The sequence below is a fragment of the Meriones unguiculatus genome, chromosome 16 (genome assembly GCF_030254825.1).
Source record: "Meriones unguiculatus strain TT.TT164.6M chromosome 16, Bangor_MerUng_6.1, whole genome shotgun sequence".
Taxonomy (NCBI): Eukaryota; Metazoa; Chordata; class Mammalia; order Rodentia; family Muridae; genus Meriones; species Meriones unguiculatus.
The window spans coordinates 55,092,802-55,119,538 of NC_083363.1; the positions used below are offsets into that span (position 1 = coordinate 55,092,802).

At 37.1% G+C, this 26,737-nt stretch overlaps 1 protein-coding gene across 3 annotated transcripts in view; it reads left to right on the forward strand.

Moving 5' to 3' along the window:
- Khdrbs2 (KH RNA binding domain containing, signal transduction associated 2) overlaps nucleotides 1–26,737 on the forward strand; it is a 469,930-nt gene that overhangs the window by 404,863 nt on the left and 38,330 nt on the right. For all 3 annotated transcript variants that reach the window (XM_021646488.2, XM_060369817.1, XM_060369816.1), the window contains one exon: nucleotides 17,444–17,526. In XM_021646488.2, the coding sequence (XP_021502163.1) occupies nucleotides 17,444–17,526 (83 nt within the window). The remainder of the gene's footprint in view (nucleotides 1–17,443; nucleotides 17,527–26,737) is intronic.

Below are 26,737 nucleotides of genomic sequence, written 5' to 3' on the forward strand. Positions count from 1 at the left end.
ATAGGGGGGACCTCCTCCCCATTCATCTGATCCTGTTTTATCAGGTATCTTCAGGACTGGCTGCAAAGCCCTCCTCTGTGGCCTAACAGGACTGCTCCTCCCTTCGGGGGTGGGGAGACCAAAGAGCCAGTCATCGAGTTCCTGTTAGAAATAGTCCCTGTTCCCCTCACTTTGGGAAACCAATTGGTTACTGAGCTACCACAGGCTACATCTGAGTGGAGGTTCTAGGTTATATCCATACATGGTCCTTGGTTGAATGTCAGTCTCAGAAAAGACCCTGTGCCCAGATATATTTGGTCCTTGTGGAGCTCCTATCCTTTCCCCATCAGACTAACTCCCCTTCTTTCTTATGATTCCCTGTACTCTGCCAAAGGTTTGGTCATGAGTCTTTGCTTTGAAAACACTGCTAGTTAGAGTCTTTCAGATGCGCTCAGTAGACTCCTGTCATACGTTCAATGCACATCCCATCTGTCTTTCTAAATGAGGATTGATCATCTTACCCCATGTCCGCTCAATTGATTATCTTTTTTAGGTGTATAGATTTCATTATGTTTATCATATCTTATAGGTCTATATAAGTGAGTATATCCCATGTTTGTCTTTCTCCTTCTGGGATATTTCACTCAGAATGATCTTTTCTAGATCCCACCATTTGCCTGCAAATTTCATGATTTCCTCCTTTTTGATTGCTGAGTAGTATTCCATTGTATAAAAATACCACAATTTCTGTACCCATTCCACCGTTGATGGACATCTGGGTTGTTTCCAGGTTCTGGCTATTACAAATAGAGCTGCTATAAACATGGTTGAGCAAGTGTCCTTTTTGTGTACTTGAACAAACTTTGGATATATACCTAGCAGTGGTATAGCTGGGTCTGGAGGAAGCACTATTCCTATTTGTCTTAGAAAGCGCCAGATAGCTTTCCAGAGTGGTTGTACCAGTTTACATTCCCACCAGCAGTGGAGCAGGGTTCCCCTTTCTCCACAACCTCTCCAGCATGTGTTATCGCTTGAGTTTTTCATCTTGGCCATTCTGATGGGTGTAAGGTGATATCTCAGGGTCGTTTTGATTTGGAATGCTCTTGTTTTAAAAGACATAAGATTGCCTTTTCAACGAATAACAGAATAGTAATAAGCATAACAGAGGTTGTTGTGGAGTGCTGGTTTTCACACTCTGTTCCCTCTAATTCATTCTCTGTCATACCCAGGTTGAATTAGACCCTCTGAATGAGATCATTTGCTGATGTCAGCATTTTAAGCTGATAGAGTAAAACAGCAATATAAAACCTACTACAAGATGAAGTAACCTTCAATAATTGCAGATTGGAAGAATCAATATTGTGAAATTTCGACACTACTAAAAGCAATGCACAGTTGCGGTGCAATTCCCATCAACTTTCCAGTGTCATTTTCTTCCAGACATAGAGAGCGCCTATGCAAGGGGCTATAGAGTTGTGTCACTTGGTGCCACACAGATGAGGGATCCTGAGGTTCAATCTGAAGCACACAGACATCCACAGTATGACAGCACAGCTGGAACTCAAAGCGAGGGAAACAGTGGAGACATACTGACATTTGGAACACACAGGACATTCAGCCTAGCTGATGGATGTCTTAATGGTTCAGGGAGAGACTCAGTCTCAAAAAAACATGAGTTGTAGAAGGATAGAAGAAAACCATCATGCACGCACAGACAGACACACACACACACACACACACACTTCATACGGGAACACAAAAGAATCCAGATATGCAAAAGCAATTCTGAGCAAAAATAAGAAAGGTGTAAATATCACCATATTTTCAAGTGTGTGTGTCGGGGTGTGTGTGTGTGTGTGTGTGTGTGTGTGTGTGTATTTGTGTGTGCACGCCCATGCATGTGGGGGTCAAAAACAAAGGTCAAAGTTGAGAGTCTTCCTATCTCCTTCTTGACCTTGCTGTTTTGAGACAGTCTGTCCGTGACCCTGGAGCCCCCAGGACATTCCCATTGCAGTCTCCCAGCACTGGCAAGCTGCTGCACCCAGCACTTGATGTGAGAGCTGGGGATCCAAACTCAAACTCTCAAGCGTGTGCACCACTTTACCCACTGAGTGATCTCTCCATTTTTACATGTTTACTAAAATAATTAAAACAAACGAACAACTGTTACAATTGTTTTTATTTAACTGTGTTTGTTTCTCTCAGTTTCACTCTTAACTCCTCTATCATACAAGTAATTGAGACTCTTTATATTTGTTTATAATAAGCTTCACAACATAAGAACTGAGCAGTTGTTACTCTATTCTTAACCCTCTAAACTACTCTGTTTTCCTCCCAGCCTACATCCCAGGATACTTGCTTGTACTTTGTAGCCTTCCTGCTGAGCTCTCCTGGTGTGTCCTGGACCTCTGCCAGGGGCTGAATTCCACAGCTGAATTCCCTACTTCCTTTTCTCTAACTCTCCTCCTGGGGATTATCAGAACAAGGCTTGCAATGAGAGATGGGCAATGCAGAAATGAGCGTTTGAATTACATAATAACCTTATGCCTACAAACAATAGCTCTGCACCATGCTACAGCTAACTGTACCATCTCTGTGTATGTACATAAAGGACACAAAGTATCACAAAAGATACCTGTACATCAGTGTTCAGTGGAGAACTATTCACAGTGGTTAAGCCATGGATTCATCCTAGGTGTCCACAGGCAGAGGAACGGCTGAAGAAAACAGAGCACATATACAGCGGAAATTTTCAGCCATGTAAAGGAATGAAGTTATGTCATTTACAGCAAAATGAATAAAACTACAGACAGTCATAAGGAAATGAAGCCTGTCTCAGAAAGACAAATGCTTGTTTTGTTCTGTTGGTAGTTCTAGGTTCTGTGCAGAGATACAAAATCATATATGAGCATACGGTATGAAAGCAAAACAACTCTGTCTATATTCTAGAGAGACCAGCAATTAACAGGCAAGGGGAGGAGGGAGAAAAGGAATGTGGAAGGTTAATGTGTTCAGTACATACATTATACACTAGCGTGGAGCAGACATGTCTTTTGTAACACAGTTCCATGGACACTGTGTACACATGAAAATTTCCAAATAATAATAAATCCTTAAAAGCCACCGCACCTGCTGCCTCACACCACTGTGTAAGAAATTAGTATTAGATTTCTTTTTAAAACAGCCTGCCTTCTCCATTTGCCAGCCCGCTGAATCCCTGTGATTACCTTGTGTCATTGCCCTTGCATTCATCTTTAACCTTTTGGTACTTACAAATGAAAAACATTAGTTGTCTTTTAAAGCTTGTTCTTGTTCTGAGTTCTGACAGCATTAGCAATTTTCTGTCTTTTATCAGCTGAGTGAGCTAGCAGGCCTCAGAGACTTATGCAACTGACTTCTAAGCTCGAAGGCAGAAACAGTACAAAATGGAGTTCAGGGAGCATTGTCATATCGAAATAAAAGCATTAACGCCTGGCACCATATGACGATACACTTGCATCTTACTGACTATAGGTCTGTTGGTCAACTGGACTAAATATATTATGCTGATGGATTTCTAGCATGTTTAAAAGCATTAATGGAAATGGGGCTACAGAAACCTTACTCAGAATGGAATCTTTTCAAAAAACACAATGTTAAAATACACTTGTAGTGTATTAGAGAAACGTAGCTAAAATGTTCTAAGAGATTTAATTTTAATAATAGCCCCAAAACACTCTCTAATTAACAAAGTATTCCTGTCTGCACCAAGCACCAAATTTCATTGTTTTTATAAATGTTGTTTTTGTGGTGCCATTTTTATTACATAGCTTTATTACTAACAGAAAATTAATACAAGTGCTAATGATAAAGTATGACCTACTTGCAAACCTAGGCCACAAATAGTTTGATCAACAAAAATAATTAGGTGAGCTTTGGAACATGTGAAACTTGACAAATTAATTTTTAGTCATTGTTTCCCACAACAGGAAGCTGTCTTGGAATTAATATTTTTGACATAAAGTCTAAGATTCTGCAGTAACTTAAGAGTCTCACTAGAGATACATGTCTGAGTTTAGGAGACAATATGCCATGGCTGACAATGTCTATTGTTGATAATAAGAAATAGTAACACTGTAGCAGTTAAAGTATTCCAGGAATTTGTGAAACAAAAGAACTGCTGCCCCAGAAAAGGGAGAAATATATTAAATCATAATTATGAAATAAACATAAAGGTATTTGCAATCATCTACTAACCTAACCTTCATATAGTACACAGACGGAAACAGTTTAACAGTCTGCTGGTTCTCAACACTGGGAATCACTGTTGTAAGCCTTCACTCTTGTGAGACACAGTCTGCCCTGGGCTCTGCCCGTTTCTCTACTTCCTTACTAGGTATGCCAAAGACCCAGACCATAGCTCTCTACTTCTATTGTGTGTGACTATTTATGCCACTATCAACACTGAGGAGCCCACGGCATCCCCTAGTAAGGGCTTATTTTGAAATTTTCTTTATCTTACTATTTTTCTCCATTAAGGCATTCAGTTTGGCCAGCTGCCTTCCCTCTGGGAGGAGGGACACATGGACACTTAACAGAGATGACTATGTATACTCACTATAGATTTCCCTGCTGTGAATAGTAAAGTTCCCCCTCCCCCTTTTTAAACCCAGGAGTCTCCTACCATGTACTAATGTCCACAAAGAAGCATTAGGATAGCTAACTTGTAACTACATAACAGTCCCCTAACTTGCAAAACTCTTGAAATATTCTTATAAAGCTATATAATCACTTGAGAATAAAACATTGCTTTTTATAACACAATGAATATTTTGTATAAATTTGAAGGATTCAAAGTGATATGATTCATGAATACAATTTAAAATAATTTTGAAGCTAACCTGTCCATGACCTCAAATACTTAACATTTTTGAAGTAAGAACAGTTAAAATTTGCTCTTGGGAACTGTGAAATTGTGACATTCTATTAACTGTTTTCACCATGATGTACAATAGAAATAAAAATGATGATGCTGTTCCCATTTAGGATTTTGTACTCCTTGACAATAAACTTCCGTCATCCCTACCCCTATAACTAACCCTTCTTTCTCTCTCTGTGAGTTAGATTTAGTCCTAAATTTAAGTGAGAACACATGGTATCTGTCTTCGTGTATTTCTCTCTACTTCACTGTCTCTAAATATATGCTTCTTGTTTGTGAGTTCAAGTCTGCCCATTTGAATGGAATGCTTTTCACTTGATGCTTAAACATATATAACCTCTTCCACACATCCCTCTTGAGGTTTGTGATTTTACTTTATCTAGTGGACATATGAATTATGATTAGCTTCCTCAGAAATAAATGTGCTGTTGTGTTTGATTTTAATATTTACTATTGATATATATATATATATATATATATTTTAGTAAAGCTGCAGTTAATCCTAAATCAGCTATATACCCAAATCACCACACAGAGATTAGGATTTACTTTGTTAACCTAGAACACAATGCTGGGCAATAGTTACTCCATCCTAAACCTCCAAGCCTGTAGAGTTACTACCATTCAGATTTTACCCATTCTACTTGCTGTTAGTGATATCTTAGGTCTGGTTCATCTCTCCGTGTCGTTCCAACACCTCTCCTCCTGCCTCTGCTCTCCCAGCTTCTGCCCCTCCTCCCCCCTTCTCTGCTTCTCACTCCTTCTTGTCCTCCTCTTCCTTCCTCTCCTCCCACTCTGAACCAGGATGTCCCACCCTATCCTCTCCATTGCTCAACATTGTGGCTGGTTGTTTTATTTTGGCATGCTTACACAAAGTTGAGACAGGTGATGCTTGGAATAAGTATCACAATGCAATGTCCAGATTAAAACCAAAGAGTGGGGGAAAGAAATCAGCATTTGACTGAAAAAGGGTCAGAAGTATACATTCAAAAGAACATTATACCAACAGTGTGTTAACACAGAACATTAGGTCATGCATGCTGAGTTGTCAGAGATGTTCTGGTGGTCTTTATTAATGTTTAGTTTCTGAAGATGGTCTATCAGAAACATGTACCTTGCAGCATCATATTGTGTATACAGACATATTCTTGTATAGGCAGGAATATGTACAAGAATATTGTTCCATAGCTACACTCTTCATAGAGGCAATATCATAGAACATTTCATTTAGGTCCTCATTCACCAAATTCCTAGTAAAACTCCACAAATTTAAGTATTATCTCCTGAGAGCTAGGCTGTTAGCAGTCATTATATTCCATGCTTAATGTATGTGTCCTATGTTTTGGAGTGGATTTCAGTACATAATGACTTCCCACAGTGAGAAATCCCAGTTGCTTGGTTAGTAACAAAAGCTATATATCAGAGAGCCATTCAGACATTGCTACCCATCATCCTAACTGGAAGCTATTCTTTTGATATAAACATCATTGGAAGCCTCCATTAGAATCACATCTATTTTATAGAAACCCATCTGTGTTATGTCAAGAACAAAGTGTATGATAAACATATCTAGGGATATATAAATCTTAAGAATGGGAATGGTTAAATGTGCACCTTAACCACAGTTAAGGTATCCTGCTCATAAACACTGATAGCTTATTCACTAAGGAAGTGGTGACTGTAAAGTATTGGTGTTTTATGTTGTTTCTTGTATAAAATTCTATGTATTTCTTACAACTAGAGCTAGTACATGAACATTTATAGTAAGAAGGGCTCATACACAAAGCAGACAGTCTGCATTTTATTGTTTAAAACATCAAGCTAGAAAGGAACATGCATTTTAGAATTAACCACACTTAACTAACAAATGTCAAGTTCCCATTTGACTGGCTAATTACATTCAATAATATTAAAGGTCATCATTTGCAAACTGCCTCAGTGCCTAGCATTTTAATGTTTATAGGCGGCTTTATGATTCTGACCCTCATAATTAAATTACCTAATTCTAGAATGTTTTATGTTTTTTATTATTATTGACTGTTTGCATTTATTTTCTTCTTCTTTCTTGTTCTGGAAATGACAGACTGTTTTATTTATTTGTTCTGTTTTAGTATCCAGGGGCTTTTTCCATAATGTAAAACCTGAAATGAAGATGACCAAATGCTAAATCTGTCAACTATGTTTCTTCTGATATAAACTGTAAATGAAAGTGCAGGTAGAAAGCAAAGCCAATATGATATTGCATACGAAGTAACTTTCTGATTGAGGGGCCTGGAAACATGGATCAGGAGTTAAAAACACACAGCGCTCTGGCGTAGGACCCGGGTTCAGTTCCCACCACCCACATCAGACATCTCAGGACCTCATGCAACTCCATCTCTCGGCAGTCTAGCACCCTCTCCTGGCCTCCACAGGTACCTGCATGCACATGGTCTATATTCATATACTCAACACTCATGCACATAATCATAAAATAAAAAATAAATGAATCTAAAAGTTCAAATGATTTTTTTTGGTACTCCATTAAAATATAAGAGTACTTAGTGTTTAAAGACAGTTTTCACTTTCCTTTAGATTAAAAACTTCAGATACGTGTATTATATTGTTAGTGTCACACTGTACTTCAGGAAACCACCAACATTCAGCCATTGGACCTACAACATTTGCTGTTCTTTATGGTCCAATTTATCTGTTGAAGTAAGAAAGTCAGCATATAAAGTTTTGTTGCTCTGTCAGGGACAAATTTTGAGACAATTATTTTCCAAAACACGTGGTGAGAGTCACTTTGAGTTGTTTTCTGTGAGAATTCTTCCCCCCCCCCCTTTACTTATGTCTAACTGACACATAGGTTACATACATTTATGTGTTAATATGTAGTATTGATGATTTGTGGGCTAAGCCTATAGCTTCATGAATGCTAGGCAATGTTTTACCCTGATCTGTTCCCCCAGCTTCTATGGGAACTAGTGATGCTGTGATTTTTACATAATATTCAATCTTGAGTGAACAATTTCTTTGTGGTAAAAATTGTCATGCCTTCTCTTTTACCTTTTTTGAAACATACATTCTTTATTGTTAATCTGCATTCACCACAAAGTGGAGCATTGGAACTTCTTTCTCCTCTGTAAATAAGGTTAGGTTTTTTCCAGCTATCACACAAGAAATCTTCAAACTCCATAATTCTTTAAATATGTAGTGAGTAGAGAACTCTATTTCTGGGCTGCTGAGATGGCTTAACTGATAAACTCACTCGCTTTACAAGTCAGATTGCTTGAGCTCTGAATCCCCAGATCTCACATGATGGTGGAAGCAGAGCTCTAGAGAGTGGTCCTCCGACCTTCACAGGAGAGTGGATGCTCGCTTGCTCTCTCCGTCTCTCTCTTTCTCTCTCTCTCTCTCTCTCTCTCTCTCTCACACACACACACACACACAAATATTGGAAAAAATACTTTCTAGTGGCTACTTATTTTATTTTCACTGTAAAGAACTGAACCCAGGTCTTTGCTTATGCTAAGAAATGACTGTCTTCTTAAACCGTTCCCCCAATCCTAAACTCTATTTAATATACTGTTTATGTTTCCATGTCATTTAAGCTTTTGTCTGTGGGGTAGTGATGACCATAGGAATGCAGCAAGAAATTCCCATCGGTCTGTGATAAAACAAAACTAAACCTCCACATTGAAGATGGTAGACTATTATAGAATGAAGACTTCATCTACGCATGTGTGTTTCGGCTGGTGATTTTCTTTACTTGAGCATTTCTTCTCCGTCAACACCCCATGGACATGGCTATTTTAACTACTACCTTATATTGATAGCTGGCAGGCACTATCTCTCTAGTACATACTTCCTAAATTTCAAATCGCTGTGTCTAAAGCCTAACACCAACTCAGAAATGGATTGAAGTTCTCTGCTGATAGTCGTCCTTCCAAATACATATCTCTCCTTGTAAGAAAATGACATCAAATAATGCTTTCACAGATCTCAAGACTTCAGAGGAAATGCACAAGCTATGTTAAAATAATTTTTTAAACATCTAGAATTTTGGTAAGATGCAACTGCTAGACATTCCCGACTCAGATCCTGATTTTCTTGGTGGCTCATTGTAATTCTGTACATTTATCCTCTGTTGTACCTAGAAATGGAATGCTTTTACTTCGCCTGTTTCTCCAGCTGAAGTATTCTCAGGCACTCTCAAACAAATATTTCAAACAAGACCCTCCCTGGTATTTTCTTTGCAATTCCAAGGTAGAGTAAGACATACCTCCAGTGTGCTCCCATAGTACCTGCTGTGCCTCCTGTTGGAGAACCTTCAAAGGCTATTTTAAATATTTAGACATTCCATGATCCCTTCTAGAAAGCCACTGGCCATTTCATTGTACAGTAGACTCATATTAAATTACATACCCCTTTGAAATTTTCAGAAAGTTTACAATGCTTCCCAAACAGCTTTTAATTTGCATAATTTTAAGATTAAAAAATTGTATTAATAATAAATCTAGTGAATACAAACTCATATGTTTTGTCACAATTCGTACTTTCTAGTATTGTATCTGCTTGATTGAAATGATTTACAGAGTTATGCTACCAGTCATGTTATTCCATATCAATTTCCAATCATGCTGGTCACATGAAAGCAAACATGACACACCACGATACGCCATGGATGACCAGGGCTGACTGTCTCTGGAACTAAAAATCTGTGGGATAAAATGCTATTGTGAAGTTTGAATTGTCCCATCTATTTTGACTTCAGCCTGGCTATTAATTAGACTATAATCCTGGGGTAATCTTCTTTCAGAATGTGAGGGACAGTCTTCAAATCAGAGCAGTGATGCCCATCTCAGTAACAAACGTGATTTGCTGAGAAGATGTAAGCATCACATTTCATCTTACTTGCTGACATAAGTGAAAACAGCATGTAACACTCATCAGAACCGATCAGTAATCTCTGTGTCTCCTTACAGGGTAAGAGTCAGTCAGGTATTTGCCTGTGGTATGACCCACCACTATGTTCATGTAAAAATAGAATTACAGAGCATACAGTGTATTTTTACAAGAATTAGCCAGCTGTAAAGAACATACATGTGAATGGGATTAGAACAATTTCCATGGTTTACTTATAAGTTATGTTCTTTGTATCAGCAAATTTTACAATGTATTTATGAGAATATTCATATACATATACTATTCCTCTATAGAGGTTCCATAAGAATGCAACTTAATTAGGATGTCCAAACACAGGTTATATTTCTTGGTATTTTGTTTAATTAATGTCTAAATAAGAGCCATTTCAATGGATTTTTACTAGTCTGGCAATTTGAAGCTTAAGGGTAAAGCCAATATTATTTAGATTTGACAATCCAATATTAGTGTAGAAGTTATGGTTCCAGAATGAATGTATAAGTCAATGACTCCTTAAGAAAAAAAAATTAGTAGACATGTAAACAAAGATTCACTACATTTTTCTTTTCAAAAAAGATTTATTTCTTTTTAGTGTGTGTGTGTATACCTAAGGGTCCAGTGCTCATGGAGGCCAGAAGAGAGCATCAGATCCTTTGAAACTGGGTTACTGATGGTTGTTAGCTGCCACATGTGTGCTTTGAACCGTACCTACATTCTCTGCTAGCACAGGGAATGCCCATAACTGCTGAGCCATCTTTCTAGCCCCGACTCATTACACTATCTGAAGCAGATAAAAAAATAGCTGCATATTGAAAGCAATATGCATTTGTTTTCTGCATTGCCTTTTATGATACTCAGAAATATGAATTATCTATAATTCATAGGAAATTATAAAAGTTATTTAGTTTCACTTTCTTGGGTCCTTTAATTTAGACCTATATCTTATATTGTACCAAAAGTGGGTTGTGTAAGGCTTAGGAAAAACCCAGAAAAAAAGAGCCAAGACTGTGCTTTCTAAGGATGCTATTAAGGCCTTTGATATTTAGTCTTTGAAATAATAGAAATCCAAACAATAGATAGGTGGACAAATATGAGGAAATCTTAAAGAATAAGCTATATTCTTTCTTGCCATATTCCACAAAGAAATAAGTCTTATCCCCTTGCAGAAAGATCACATTTCTATGGACAGAAGAAGGTAAGTGTTTATTTCAGACATTTTTCTTTTACTGAGATATCCGGTGTACTCTGAATGTTTTTGGAAATACCACTTAAAGACTTTGAAATCTTCAACGCTATTTCCAGTGTCTACAATAAAGTGGGTTGTTAGACACAATGCACTCACAGGTTAGGATAGAATGGTGTTCTCTTTCAAAGAAACAGTAGAAAAATAAAGCATCTCCTCCAGCCCATGACTTTAATCGCTGCATGCTGACTGGAAATGTGTTTCACTGGTATAGCTCACATGGCTAGCCGCTTCCTTTAACCCTTCTCTGATTCTCACTGTTGTGTCCTTTCACTCTGGGACTTTACTGTCTGCATCTTCTCTGCAGGCTCAGAAAACCAAATAGCAGTTCTTTCTCTGAAAGAACCGGATGAATTATTCTACTTCCTTTTTGTAGCTACATACTTTTATGGCATTTCTTTACATGTGATTCTCCTGGTTTTCATTTTGTTTTCTGAGAATTCCATGCACATATACACTGTGATTTGATCAAATCCAATCCCAGACTCTCTTTTCAACTTCTCTCAAATATTTACTCTATCACATGTCCTCCAAACTTTAGATCAAGCCAGTCAAAATTTCAGTACTGATGGAAAAGTCTTAGAAAGCCTCATCCCAGGTAGAAAGCTTTTGGTAGGGCAAGCCTGATGGGAGGAAGCATCAGTTTTCTTCACGGATGCCACTAGGGTTAAGTTTTCTGTGCTTCAATGGGTGGCTCTACACCAATGCACTTCCTACAGATATATGTATATCCTAAAGAAAAGTTCTTAAAGGAGTCCTTAGGATGCAATAAATATTCAAAAAATACTGATGGAATGAGTAAATACATGAACATAAATCAAGCTAGGTTCTTAGCCCCTTATCCAAATGTCCAAGAAAACAATGGCAGAGGCCTAACTCTTGTTATATTTTCTACATAAATCATAATTTTCTGGTTCTCTTTCTAACTTTGTTCTGTTTCTGCCTGCCCTCCCTGGTTCCACATGCTCTCTAAGCTATCCAAAATGTTCTTCAAAGCCAGCTTCTATGACCATGACAGTAAACAGTTCCTGAAAAATCTTGCATTGGGCATGGTGTGTTTTACAGCTTCCATGTGCTTAAATTCCTGCAATGAGATTATGTTGTAGCTGATACCATTTCAACGGCATAGGAATTAAGGTACAGTATAGAGACAGTCACGGTGGCACACCTTGATTCGCAATTTAGGTAGTAACTCCCACATGAAGACAGGATGAAGCTGGAGTTGTGTTATCACAATTCCATGCCAATTTCTAGAACGTTCTTATTTTGTTCCATCTTCCTCAGAAAGCCAGGTTTATGCAGGGAGGATTGTCCTGTGAATAATAAAGACTTTGTTTTGAATGATTACAATGGAATATTGGCAAACATATTTTCTGTGACTGTGGACTAATTAGTGGCATTTGCTGCTTTGCAGAACTGTTTATTTTAAACATTTACATACATACGCACAAACATATTAATGAATACTTATGCTTATATAAACTTTGCACTACAAGATGTTTTTAAAAATGGTCCAAGTATTAGAATACAAACCTGAAATGTATATATGTATCAATGTCAATTTTTCTTCATTAGTAAGCAATTGCAAAGAACAATTGAACCTTGTACTTTATGAAATTGTAATTGTAAATTAACTATATCTCCATTCTAAGAATTTTTTTGTTTTTGATTTTTTTAACAAAAATAAAAATGTACAGGAGAAGATAAAATGCTGTATTCTCCCAGATAAAGTTGTAACATTATTCTTCAAGAACAGGGATGATACTGTTAGATACTAAATTATTTCTCTTTGGGTTGAGATTGATTTGAGCCAAAATGTGTCTACCCTAAAAAAGAATATTATTTGTGCTACATTAGCAACTCAGTATAGATTAATCAAGTGACTATTCTATGAAATATACTATACTGAATTCCACAGGCCTAAAAAAGTCACTAACTATGGTATACTCCTTTTTTAAAAGGTGCAAAATTCTGAAACCTGAAAAATATCAAAAAGCGAAAAATGATATGTGTAGACACTGCAGATACCAGTTACAGCAATGACAGGTTATCATTACTCAGAGATCACCATATGCTTTGTAACTGCAAAAATTACTTCCTTACGAAGCATCACAGACTGTAACCTCGACGATTCAGCAGAATTTCAACAGATAGGGACAGAAAAAACATGAAAGGGTATCAGGGCCATAAAAACAGGAATCTACACTGACCCCTGCCTCAGCTAGCTGCTTCCATGGGATACAATTTTAATACGCAAGATACAAATATCAGAATCTTTCCCAGACCCTACTTTCTATTCAAAGCTAGAGTATAAAAATCTGGAATAAGGAAGAAAAGACTGGAGCCACGTGGTCTTCATAATATTTGATGGTGTTCAAGAACATACAGACTAGATATTCAATTCTTTTGAGCCCCTTTGTAGCCCAAACAGTCTTTTGCTTACCTACTGTGTAAATCCAATGGATAAAGCTTAGGGTTCCCCTATCTATGATGCATCTTGGAAAACCCAGCTGGACTGGGAACTGTTGTCCACCAAAAAGAACAGGTGTTTTCTGGGTGGGGAATAAGCTGTTGCTGCACTGTGAGGCCCCTCTCCACATCCAGCTAATAATACACGTGTGTAACTGAAGTGAAATGTCACGTAGCAATAATGAGCATGGAGAATTCCTCATGTAGAAATAAAAATGAGAAGACTCACATAAGACAAAAAGACACAGTACAGTCCTAATCTACCGTGCAAACTTTGCTAGAAGGTCTTCATCTTAAAAAATGTAAGCCTCTCAACTAAAAGAACTATTTATGTACCCGTCACAGTGGAAGAAAAACCTGAAAGAGCAGACTAGGATGGAAATTTAGAGCCCCCTGTGTGAAGTACTACTATTCAGTCACTATTCATAAGAATGAAAAATTGCCATTTGCAGGAAAGTGTGCATAATTGGGAGATATTAACTTAAGCAGACCAGCACAGAGAAAAAAATTGCTGCACATAATCTCATCTATTGAAGGAAATAATTCCATATAAGTGCGCCCTCATGATTCACACCAGAGAGGAAGGGTTAGAAAGGGTGGGTACAAGGTGGCTATAGTCGAGCCCTGTGTGTGGTGAGGGCTTCTATAGAGCTATTACCTGAGATGTCAGTAACACAGACAGTTTATACAGGTTAACAAAGTTCCCCAAGTTACAACAACAAAGAGAAAGGCCACCAACAATCTGGAAAGCATCCAGAAAGGGGAAAAAAATAAAATTTATCATCTAGAAGCAACAGAAATCCTCAATATGCAATGGTAGAAACAGAAAATATTAAATCACAACCTACAAAATGTAATTGAAAGTTATTTGCCCAAATTTGTTTCCATTCTTGTATTTTATTTTATTTTTTATTATCATACCCAGGTAGATGCTTCACTGACTATCTTAGTGTGCTGTTGCTGTGAAAGGACACAGCATAACCAGGGCAACTCTTAGAAAGGAAAGCATTTAATTGGAGCTAGTTTATTCCTTCAGAAGTTTAATCCTTTATCATCATTCTGGTGGGAACTAGGACAGCAGGCAGACAGACATGGTGCTGGAGAAACAGCTGATGGCTGACTATCCAGAATCACAGGCAGCAGAATGAGACAGATACTGGACCTAGCTGGGCCTTTGAAACCTTAAAGCCCACCACCAGTGACACACTTCCTCCAACAAGGCCAATCTAATCTTTTCAAATAGTGTCACTTTCTGGTGACTAATATTCAAATATTTGAGCCTATTGGGGGATGTACTTATTCAAGCCACCACATTGGCCTTCACCAGCAATATATTAACTTCAAAAAAGCTAAAAGGTAATAAATCAAAATGTTACCGTAATTTATTGTACATCAAAAATAACATGAATAATCTTGAAGGCAAAAATATTGTCTTTAAATTTTAAGCTAATTATTTTCTAAAGAATATTTATACCTTAAAAGCAAAAAAAACCTGTCTTTTCTCAGAAAATCATGTAAAACCACTATTAAGTTATGACTATTATTGATATTATAGCTTATCTATGTTTCAATTTGCAAATGTTTTAATAATATGTGTATATATAATATGCAAATCAGTTATTGAAACATCTTGCTCATTTATATATTATATACAGATATATATGTCTATAGAACATATAATGATATATTATGATATAATACATGTGTATATAATATATATACATGTATTTGCATATAATATACAAATGGACAAGATGTCAGCAATTTGCAAAGTAGTGGGTAAAGGAGAGGTGAGTTTCTGTTATGTTATCATTTTTACAATTTAATTTTTTTATCTTCTGCCCCTAAAAAAAAAAAAAAAAAGCTAAGTTAGGGAGCAAATAGGATATAAAAGAAATAGAAGGAAGAAAAAGATTTTCTCAAGTATCCTCAGTAAAAATTACTGAGGATAAAAAGACGAAACCCAGAAAAAGGAAAACCTGTTGTAAGGAAACTATGGTCGTAGAAGCCAGGTCTGGCAGATGGTGAAGCAGAAGGGATTTCGGCGAGTTTGAGGCCAGTGGGGCTACATAAAGAGGCTAGGAGAACTCATCCCCTGTCAGGCCTAGGAGCCATCGCTGTGAGCCAGAGTGCAATGAAATAATATGGGAAAGAGCTGAAAGAGAACTGCTCTTTGGGAAAGAGAGAGAGAAAAGTAACGTCTGCCACCTTGTTGCCACCATTTTGAAATAATTCACATGTAATTTCTTTGTTTTATTATAAATGATTTTTAATGGCAAAATTTATTTTACGAATTCTACTCTGAAGGTAAGTTTGGCATATTTCATTTGAAAAAATTAAAGAGTAGCTAAATTGGAATATTTAAATAATTAGAAGGAAGAACTCTTATATTTTACTCAAAAATATGATGACATCAAAATGAATGAGACAATTAAAGACTCAGAGGCGAGACTCAGAATATGTGATGTATGAATAATAGCACCAAATAAAAAAACTGGATGGAATTCAGGAAAAAGTAAATTTTTAAAAATTATAAGTATCCTCCTAAAATACTAGCTTTCGGATTACTTGGTTTCGAACATTTTATTCAACACGAGTGTGAAAATTTTAACAACTTGAAATGTTCACTTTTAATGTCTGGTACAAGGCAGTAGAGACCGGTACATCCCCAGAGTGAAGTAAAGGTATAAAGTGGTAGGGTACAAGGATGGTGTTTTGTTCTGCTTTGCTTTGTTTTTTTTTTGTTGTTGTTGTTGTTTTTTTTTTGGGGGGGGGTTGCTCCAGCAAAGACCTAGAGTCAGACCTAGGGAGTAGTCAAGACGAGTGGATTTAAAGTCAATGACTACAAGGGGAAATAAAACTGAATCGCTCACGGAGTGATAGCTGCAACACGTAATTGCTAGCTTGCTCGCACACTCTACAATGACAAATCTCCAGTCATTTGTCAGCGTAATTTAATCAAACTTGGCACACAGCATTACTCACAAGATTTAAAAACAACAAAGTTTATAACAAACTAAAAGTACTTTAACCGTACTCTCCTTTTTCTCTTTCTTTTTGTTTATTTATTCTTTTATTCACTTACCTTTTTAGTAATGACTCCACTTTCCCCCGCTGAAACCTGATCACAATTTAAGGGTCCTGTACTTTTCTTTCTGTGTTACTATGATGGTCATTAGGAGAAAACAATACTTTGAATGGTATTGCCACCAATACTTTATGCCACTATTGGGCTAGTGTTCCTAGATACCCATAATTTGTTTTTCTCCAACTTATTCGTTGGTAATTCTGTCTATGTATGTATGTGTATTTCTGTGTGGGTATGTGCACATGAGTACAGGTACCTACTGAGGTCAGAAGAGGGTGCCAGAGCCCGTGGAACTCATGTTATGCCCAACATGGATGCTGAAATCTGAACATAGAGTCCTCTGCAAGAAGTGCTATCTCTTTGTAGCTCCCACACGTTATATTTTGGAAAAAAAGAATTACATTTAATTTCTTAACTGGTCTTTATTACATATCAAAATTGTCAATAGATCTTATGACAGGCATTTCTGTGTTCTAGATAGGTTGAGAGTTTAATAACAAGTATTAAATATTTTCTATGTATATAGTTCATATTTTAATATATATATATAGTATATGAGCAAATGTATTTAGCTCATATTCTTTTCCCTCTCCTAACTCCTCCTCCTCCTTACTCACCCAACTCCATATTCTTTCTTTCTCTTAAAAAAACACAGAAAATCAAAAAAGGGAAAGAAAAAAACCTATTGCTTTATTTAAGATGGTATAGAAACTGTAAATATATTCAAACATAACCAAGCATGGGAATTAACTCATGCGTACGTGACATAAATTCTTAGAAAACAAAAACAAATAAAAGCAGACTGATATGTAAAAAGTTATTGTATGTCTTTATATTTCAGGGGTATGATGATGGATATGGAGGTGAATATGATGACCAGACCTATGAGGCTTATGATAACAGCTACATGACCCCAACACAAAGGTAAGGCATTTGCTGGCTAGCTATATTCCCAGGTACGCTCTCTGCTCAATTTTGTATTATGCATGTGAATTATAGCTATATTATGTGAGGGTTTCAAGCAGCTGGTTTAATCTCCATTACCTTCCTAAATTATTAAATTGCTCACTAGACCACAAGAGGTAAAATACGGGCGCACTGTAAGTGCAACAAGGAAGCAACAGTGTGTAACTTGAGACAGGGTGATTATTACACCAACAAACTCATGAAGGAATATTATACTTAACTAAGCACCATGTTTATAGAAATTATTTTAATGAACTTCTAATTTAATTAACAAAGCAGCCACTCATTCAATGTGGCTTTTTTTTAAAGGAATCCATAATTGTTATTTGTAAAGCAAATCACAAAGAAATGCTATTGACAAGCTGAAAATAAGCAATTGGAAAATATCTCCTGAAATTAAAAAAAAAAAAATTCTTCTTCTTTCTCAACAGTATCTGTAAATTGTTGAATATCTTCTTACATTGACTTAGAATCAGTAATGTTGATAAATTCGTTCTACTTGAAAGTCAGAATTTTTTTTTTGAGATTTTGCTTCTAAAAAATAACATTTACTCATTCAGGGTCCCCTTGTAAGAGGCTCTATCAGCCCCAAAAGTTTCTCTTTGTAATGATGATTTTTAATCATCAAATTTTGCCTCTTCCTTCATACACTATGGAATTCACAATTTGGTTTTATTGCTGTACACTTGGCTTTTCTACAATGTCATATAAAATACAACACAGCAGCCTGTTTTCCTTTTTCATGAATATTAATATGTTTATTACATGAATTAATGAGATTCACCGTGACATTCCCACCGATACACTTATCATGTCAATTTATGGTTCTACCTTCTGCCCTCTTTCTTTTTCCTTCCTCCCTTTCTGCTCCATTTCCAAGACATGATAGACCCTCTTTCACTTTCAGGGCCTTTTTGTTGTTATTTCAGTTTCTACATATAACAGAAAATAAGCAATATTTTCTATGAGCTTGGCTTATTGCATGATGATCTCTATTTCCATTCATTTTCTTGCATGTGGCAGGGTTTCATTCTTCTTTGTAGTAAAATAAGACTGATGTATACGTATATACATATACATTTTTATCTATTGTTTTTGTTATGGTTACTATTGATATGATGAAATACCAGAACCAAAAGGAAGTTGAAGAGGAAAGGGTTTATTGGGCTTATACTTCCACAGCACAGTTACTATTACTGAAGGAAGTCAGGGCAGGAAGTCAAGCAAGGCTGGCACTTGGAGGCAGGAAATGAAGCAGAGGCCATGGAGTGAGGAAAGTATGCTGCTTACTGGCTTGCTCTCCTGGATTGCTCAACCTACTTGGTTACAAAATCCAGGATTATGTGCCCAGGAGTGCTCCCACCCACAATAAACTAGGTCCTCCCCCATCAATCACCAATTGAGAAAATGACCTACAGCCCATCTTATGGAGGTATTTTCCCAATTGAGGTTCTTTCCTTACAGATGACTTTTGCATCACTTAACTATAGTAAGTAAGCCCACCCACAGCCAATGCAAGCAGGCAGGTATCACTTTCTCATGTTGGGTTTATTTGCTTTACAGATGTATCCAGGTGTGGTACTGCTAACATATATGATGGCTGAGCTTTTAGACTCTGGTGGTTCACTATACAGTTTTCAGTACTATTTTCAATTTCTTTCATCCAGGCATATGGGTTCCCTTTGCTTTGAAACCTTGCTAGGATGTTCTGTCTTTGTTTTTCTTGGATAATTCTCATTCTCACTGACGTGAAATGGATTTCAACTTAATACTGATTGCCATCTCCTTGATGACTAAGACTACCAGGTTTCTCAGCTAGAGTTACCTCCATATCCTCCCTGGAGCCTACCCTGTCATGGGACTTCAGCTTGTCTCAGAGATGCCCCTGCCCATGGTTTCTCTTCTCACGGCAAACCCTTTGTCATTCCGTCTCCACTCTCCCCACGTATGATCCCCACCCTCATTTCTCTCCATACTCCCTCTCCTATCCCACGCTTCAGCCACTACCAATGTCTATTTTATTTCTCCTCTGAGTGAGAGTCAAAAATCCTCCCCTGGCCCTTCTTGGTTACTTGGCTTCTTTGGGTTTGTGAATCGTAGCATGTTTATACCATGCTACGATTCGTATATGGCTAATATCCACTTACAAGTGAATAAACACCATGGGTGCTTTTCTGGGTCTGAGTTACTTCACTCAGGATGACCATTTTCTAGTTTTGTCCATTTGCCTGCAAGTTTCATGATTTCCTTGTTTTTAATAGATGAGTAGTAAATGTGTACCACAGTTTTTGTTTGTTTGTTTGTTTGTTTGTTTTAATTCTTTAGTTGAGGAAAATCTAGGTGGTTTCCAGATTCCAGCTATTACAATTAAAACTGTGATGAACATAGTTGAGCAGATATCCTTGTTCGATGGTGAAGCATCTTTTGGGTATAAGCCCTGGAGTGGTATAGCTGGGTCTTGAGGTAGAGGTGTTCCCAATTTTCTGAGAAAGCACCAGATTGATTTCCAAAATGGTTGTAGACTTTTAGGTTTGCACTCCTACCTGCAGTAGAGGAGTGTTCCTCTTTGTCTATATCCTCACCACTATGGGCTATCATTGAACTTTTGATTCTAGCCATTCTGCCTAATGAGTGTGTAAGATGGAATCTGAAAGTCATTTTGATTTGCATTTCTCTGATGACTAATGATGCCAAACATTTCTTTAAGTGCTTCTCAGCCATTAAAGATTCCTCTGCTGAGAATTCTCTGTTTAGCTCAGTACCTAATTTTTTTTTAAATTGGATTATTTAGTTTGTTGGAGTTTAATTTCTTGAGTTCTTTATATATTTTAGATAATAGCCCTCCAACAGTTGCAGGGTTGGTGAAGAACTTTTCCCAGTCTGTAGGCTACAGTTTATTCTGTTAACAATGTCATTTGCCATACAGAACATTTTTAGGTTCATGAGGTCCCCATATTAATTATTGATCTAAGAGGCTTTCATCTGACCCTGTTTTATCAGGGATCTTCAGGACTGGCTGCAAAGTCCTCCTCTGTGGCCTCACAGGACTGCTCCTCCCTTGGGGGGTGGGGAGATCAAAGAGCCTGCCATTGAGTTCATGTCAGAAATAGTCATTGTTCTCCTCACTATGGGAAACCAATTGTTTACTGAGCTAGCACGGGCTTCATCTGAGCAGAGGTTCTAGAATATATCCATACATGGTCCTTGGTTGAATGTCAGTCTCAGAAAAGACCCCTGTGCCCAGATATATTTGGTCCTTGTGGAGCTCCTATACTTTCCACCTCATACTAACTCCCCTTCTTTCATATGATTCCCTGTACACTGCTGAAGGTTTGGTTATGAGTCATAGTATCTGCTTTGAAACACTGCTAGGTAGAGTGTTTCAGATGCCTTCTGTGGTAGACTCCTGTCATACATTCAATGCACATCCCATTTGTCTTTCTAAGTGAGGATTGATCATCTTACCCCGGGTCCTCTTTCTTCTTTATCTTCTTTAGGTGTATAGATTTCATTATCTGTATCATATCTTGTAGGTCTATATAAGCGAGTATATACCATATTTGTCTTTCTCCTCCTGGGATACTTCACTCAGAATGATCTTTCCTAGATCCCACCATTTGCCTGAAAATTTCATGATTTCCTCATTTTTGATTGCTGAGTAGTATTCCATTCTGTAAAAATACCACATTTTCTGTATCCATTCCTCCATTGATGGACATCTGGGTTGTTTTCAGGTTCTGGCTATTACAAATAAAGCTGCTACAAACATGGTTGAGCAAATGTCCTTGTTGTGTACTTTAGCAAATTTTGGGTATATACCTAGCAGTAGTATAGCTGGGTCTTGAGGAAGCACTATTCCTAATTGTCTGAAAAAGCACCAGATTGACTTCCAAAGTGGTTGTACCAGTATACATTCCCACCAGCAGTGGAGGAGGGTTCCCCTTTCTCCACAACCTCTCCAGTATGTGTTGTCACTTGAGTTTTTCATCTTGACCATTCTGATGGATGTAAGGTGAAATCTCAGGGTTGCTTTGATTTGCATTTCCCTAATGGCTAATGAGGTTGAGCATTTCTTTAAGTGTTTCTCTGCCATTTGATATTCCTCTATTGGGAATTCTCTGTTTAGCTCTGTTTACCATTTTTTAATTGGATTACTTGGTTTGCTGCTTTTCAGCTTCTTTAGTTCTTTACATATACTGGATATTAGTCCTCTGTCAGAAAATGCTTTGGTGAAGATTCTTTCCCAATCTGTAGGCATTCGTTTTATTTTGATGACGGTGTCTTTTGCTTTACAGAAGATTTTCAGTTTCATGAGGTCCCATTTATTGATTGTTGCTCATAGAGCCTGTACTGTTAGTGTTCTGTTCAGGAAGTTGTCTCCTGTGCCAATGAATTCCAGGCTGTTCCCCACTTTTTCTTCTAACCGATTTAGAGTATCTGGTTTTGTGTTGAAGTCTTTGATCCACTTGGGCTTTAGTTTTGTGCAAGATGATAAATATGATCTATTTTCATTTTTTTTGCATGTAGAAATCCAGTTTGACCGGCACGATTTGTTGAAGATGCTGTCTTTTTTTCCATTGAATGGTTTTGGCTTCTTTGTCAAAAATTGAGTATTCATAGGTGTGTGGGTTTATTTCTGGGTATTCTATTCAGTTCCATTGAACCTCCTTTCTGTTTCTATGCCAATACCATGCAGTTTTTATTACTATTGTTCTGTAGTACGGCTTGAGATTGGGGATGGAGATACCTCCAGATGATCTGTTGTTGTACAGGATTGTTTTGGAGATTCTGGGTTTTTTTGTTTCTCCATATGAAGCTGAGAATTTTTCTTTCCAGGTATGTAAAGAATTGTTTTGGTATTTTGATGGGAATTGTGTTGAATCTGTAGATTGCTTTTGGCAGGATGGCCATTTTCACAATATTAATCCTACCAATCCATGAGCACAGGAGATCTTTCCATGTTCTGATAACTTCTTCAATTTCTTTTTTCAGAGCCTTGAGGTTTTTCTCAAACAGGTCTTTCACTTGCTTGGTTTTTGTCACCCCAAGGTACTTTATGTTATTAGTGGCTATTTGGAAGGGTGTTGTTTCCCTAATTTCTTTCTCGGCCCTTTTGTCTTTGGTATACAGGAGGGCTTCTGATTTTTTTGAGTTGATTTTGTATCCTGCCACTTTGCTGAAGGTGTTTATCAGCTGAAGGAGTTCTCTGGTTGAATTTTTGGGGTTGCTCATGTATACTATCATATCATCTGCAAATAGTGACCCTTTGACCTCTTCATTTTGAATTTGTATCCCCTTGATCTCTTTTAGTTGTCTTATTGCTCTGGCTAGGACTTCAAGTACTATGTTCAAGAGATATGGAGAGAGTGGACAGCCTTGCCTTGTCCCTGATTTCAGTGGGAATGATTTAAGTTTCTCTCCATTGAGTTTGATGTTGGCTATAGTCTTGCAGTATATTGTGTTTGCTATGTTTAGGTATGTGCCTTGTATCCCTGATCTCTCCAAGACTTTAAACATGAATGGGTGTTGGACTTTGTCAAATGCTTTTTCAGTATCTAAGGAGATGATCATGTGTTTTTTCTCCTTCAGTTTGTTTATGTGGTGGATTACATTGATTGATTTCCGTATGTTGAACCACCCTTGCATGCCTGGGATGAAGCCTGCTTGGTCATGGTGGATGATATCTTTGATATGTTCTTGGATTCGGTTTGCAAGTATTTTATTGAGTATTTTTGCATCAATGTTCATAAGAGAGATAGGTCTGAAGTTCTCTTTTTTTGTTGGGTCTTCATGTGGTTTAGGTATCAAGGTGACTGTGGCTTCATAGAATGAGTTTGGTAATGTTCCTTCTGTTTCTATTTTGTGGAATAGTTTGAGGAGTATTGGTGTTAGCACTTCTTTGAAGGTCTGGTAGAATTCTGTGCTGAAACCATCTGGCCCAGGGCTTTTTTTGGAGGGAGACTGTTGTTGACTGCTTCAATTTCCTAGGGCTATTCAGTCTTTCTACCTGATCTTGACTTAATGTTGGTAGATGGAATCTATCAAGAAAATTGTCCATTTCATTTAGATTTTCAAATTTTGTGGTGTGTAGGCTTTTGTAGTATGACCTAATGATTGTTTGGACTTCCTCAGTGTCTGTAGTTATGTCACCCTTTTCATTTCTGATTTTGCTGATTTGGGTAGATTTTCTCTGCTTTTTAATTTGGCTAAGGGTTTGTCTATCTTGTTGATTTTCTCAAAGAACCAGCTTTTTGATTCATTGATTCTTTGAATAGTTTTGTTTCTAATTGATTGATTTCAGTCCTGAGTTTGATTATTTCCAGCTGTCTGCTCCTCTTGGGTGTATTCATTTCTTTTTTTTTCTAGAGTTTTCAGTTGGTCCATTAAGTTGCTTGTATGTGATGTTGCAAATTTCTTCTTGAAGGCACTTAGTGCTATAAATTTTCCTCTGAGGACTGCTTTCAATGTGTCCCATAAATTGGCGTATGTTGTGCCTTCATTTTCATTGAATTCTAGGCAGTCTTTAATTTCTTTCTTTATTTCTTCCTTAACCCAGCTGTCATTGAGTAGCAAGTTGTTCAGTTTCCATGTGCATGTTGGCTTTTTGTTATTTCCATTGTTGTTGAGGTCCAGCTTTAGTCTATGGTGGTCAGGTAGAATACAAGGGATTATTTCAATCTTTTTTATCTGTTGAGGCTTGCTTTGTGACCAACTATATGGTCTATTTTGGAGAAGGTTCCATGCAGTGCAATTTCCGTGTTGCAGGCAGATCCTTTGCCCTTCAGCTAAGGTGCACACTAGCTGTCGCCATCTTCTTCTGCCCTCGATCAATATGGTTCTATTTGCATTTTTCTACATGTAGACATCCAGTTGGAAGAGCACCATTTGTGGAAGATGTTTTCTTTTTCTTTTGTATGGTTTTGGCTTCTTTCTCAAAAATCAGGTTTCCATAGGTGGGTGGGTTTATTCTGGGTGTTTGATTCAATTCCTTTGATCAACTAGTCTGTTTCTATGACAGTATCATGCAGTTGTTATTACTATTGCTATGGAGTACAGCTTTAGATGAGGAATGGATATACTTCCAGAAGTTCTTTTATTGTTCAGAATTGTTTTAACTATTTTTTTGTGGTTTTTTGTTTGTTTGTTTGTTTTGTTTTTCCATATGAAGTTGAAAATTGTTCTTTCAAGGTCTGTAAAGAATTTTGCTGATGAGACTTGATAGACTAATGTCAGATGGAAGGGGAGGAGGACTCCCCTATTGGTGGACTCGGCGGAGGGGGCATAGTAGAAGAAGGTGGGATTGGGAAGGGATGGGGCAGGGAGAATGGATGGGATACAAAGTGAATAAACTGTAATTAATAAAAATTAAATTAAATTTTAAAAGAATTGTATTGTTATTTTAATGGGACTTGCAATGGATCTTTGCTTTTGGTAAGATGGCCATTTTTACTATTTAATCCTACTGATTCATGAGGATAGGCAGTCTTTCTTTCTTCTGATATCTTCTTTAATTTCTTTTTTCAGAGAATGAAGTTCTTATCATGGAGGCCTTTCATTTGTTTGGTTAGAGTCACACCAAGAGATTATATATATTTGTGGCTATTGTGAAGGGTGTTGTTAACCTTATTTAATTCTCAGCCCATTGATCATTTGTGTACAAGAGGGCCACTGATTTTTTCAATTAATTTTATATCTAGTCATTTGGCTGAAGGTGTTTATCACCTGATGGAGTTCCCTGGTGGAATTTTTGGGGTCACATGTATATACTATCATATCATATGTGACTAGGGATATTTTGACTTCTTTCTTCCAAATTTGTATCCCCTTTATTTCCTTTAGATGTTTTATTGCTCTAGCTAGAACTTCAAGTACTATATTGAAGAGATATGGAGAGAGTGGGAAGCCTTGTCTTGTTCCCTATTTTAGTAGAATTTCTTTGAGTTTCTATTTAATTTGATGTTGGGTATTGACATTGGATGTATTGTCTTTATGAATCATAGGCATGGGCCTTGTATCTCTGATTTCTCTAAGACTTTTATCATGAAGTTGGATTTTGTCAAAGGCTTTTTTTGCATCTAATGAGATGATCATGTTATTTTTTTCTTTCAATTTGTTTATATGGTGAATTGCATTAATGGATTTTCATATGTTAACCCATCCCTGTATGCCTGGGATGAAGCTTACTTGACCATGGTGGATGACATATTTGATGTATTCTTGGATTTGCTTTGCAAGTACTTTATTGAGTATTTTTGCATGAATGTTTCTGAGGGTAATTGGTCTGAAATTCTCTTTCTATGTTGGGTCTTTGTGTAGTTTAGGTATCAGGGCGGCTATGCCTTCATTGAATGTGTTTGGCAAAGTTCCTTCTGTTTCTGTTTTGTGGAATATTTTGAGGAGTAGTGGTGTCAGCTCTTCTTTGAAAGTCTGGTAGAGTTGTGTTAAAATTATCTGGCCTTGGGCTTTTTTGGTTGGAAGACTTTTGATGACTATGTTTATTTCCTTAGGGCTTAAAGGACTGTTTAAACTGTTTACCCTATCTTGATTTAATTTTTGGTAAGTAATATCTATGAAAAAAATATCTATTTCCTTTAGATTTTCCAATTCTGTGAAATACAAAATTTTGAAGTAAGACGATGTTTCTTTGGATTTCCCATTTTCTGTTGTTATTTCCCCCTTTTTATTTCTGATTATGTTAATTTGATACTGTCTCTCTTCCTTTTAGTTAGTTTGGCAAAGTATTTGTCTATCTTGCTGATTTTCTCAAAGAACCAGCTTTTGGTGTCATTGATTGTTTGTATTATTCTCTTTGTTTCTAAATTAGCATAACCATGAGTTTGATTATTTCCTGCACTCTACTCCTTTTGGGTGTGTTTGCTTCCTGTTCTAGAACTTTTAGCTGTGCTTTTAATTTGCTAGTATGAGAACTCTCCAGTTTCTTTATGAAGGCACTTGGTGTTATGACCTTTCCCATTAGCACTGCTTTCATTGTGTCCCATAACTTTGGGGATGTTGGGCCTTTGTTTTCAGTGAGTTCTAGAAAGTCTTTAATTTCTTTTTTTATTTCTTTCCTGACTAAGTGGCCACTGAGGAGAGAGTTGTTCAGCTTCTATGAGTGTGTAGGTTTTCTCTTGTTTCTGTTGTTGAAATCTAGCTGCAGTCTATGGTT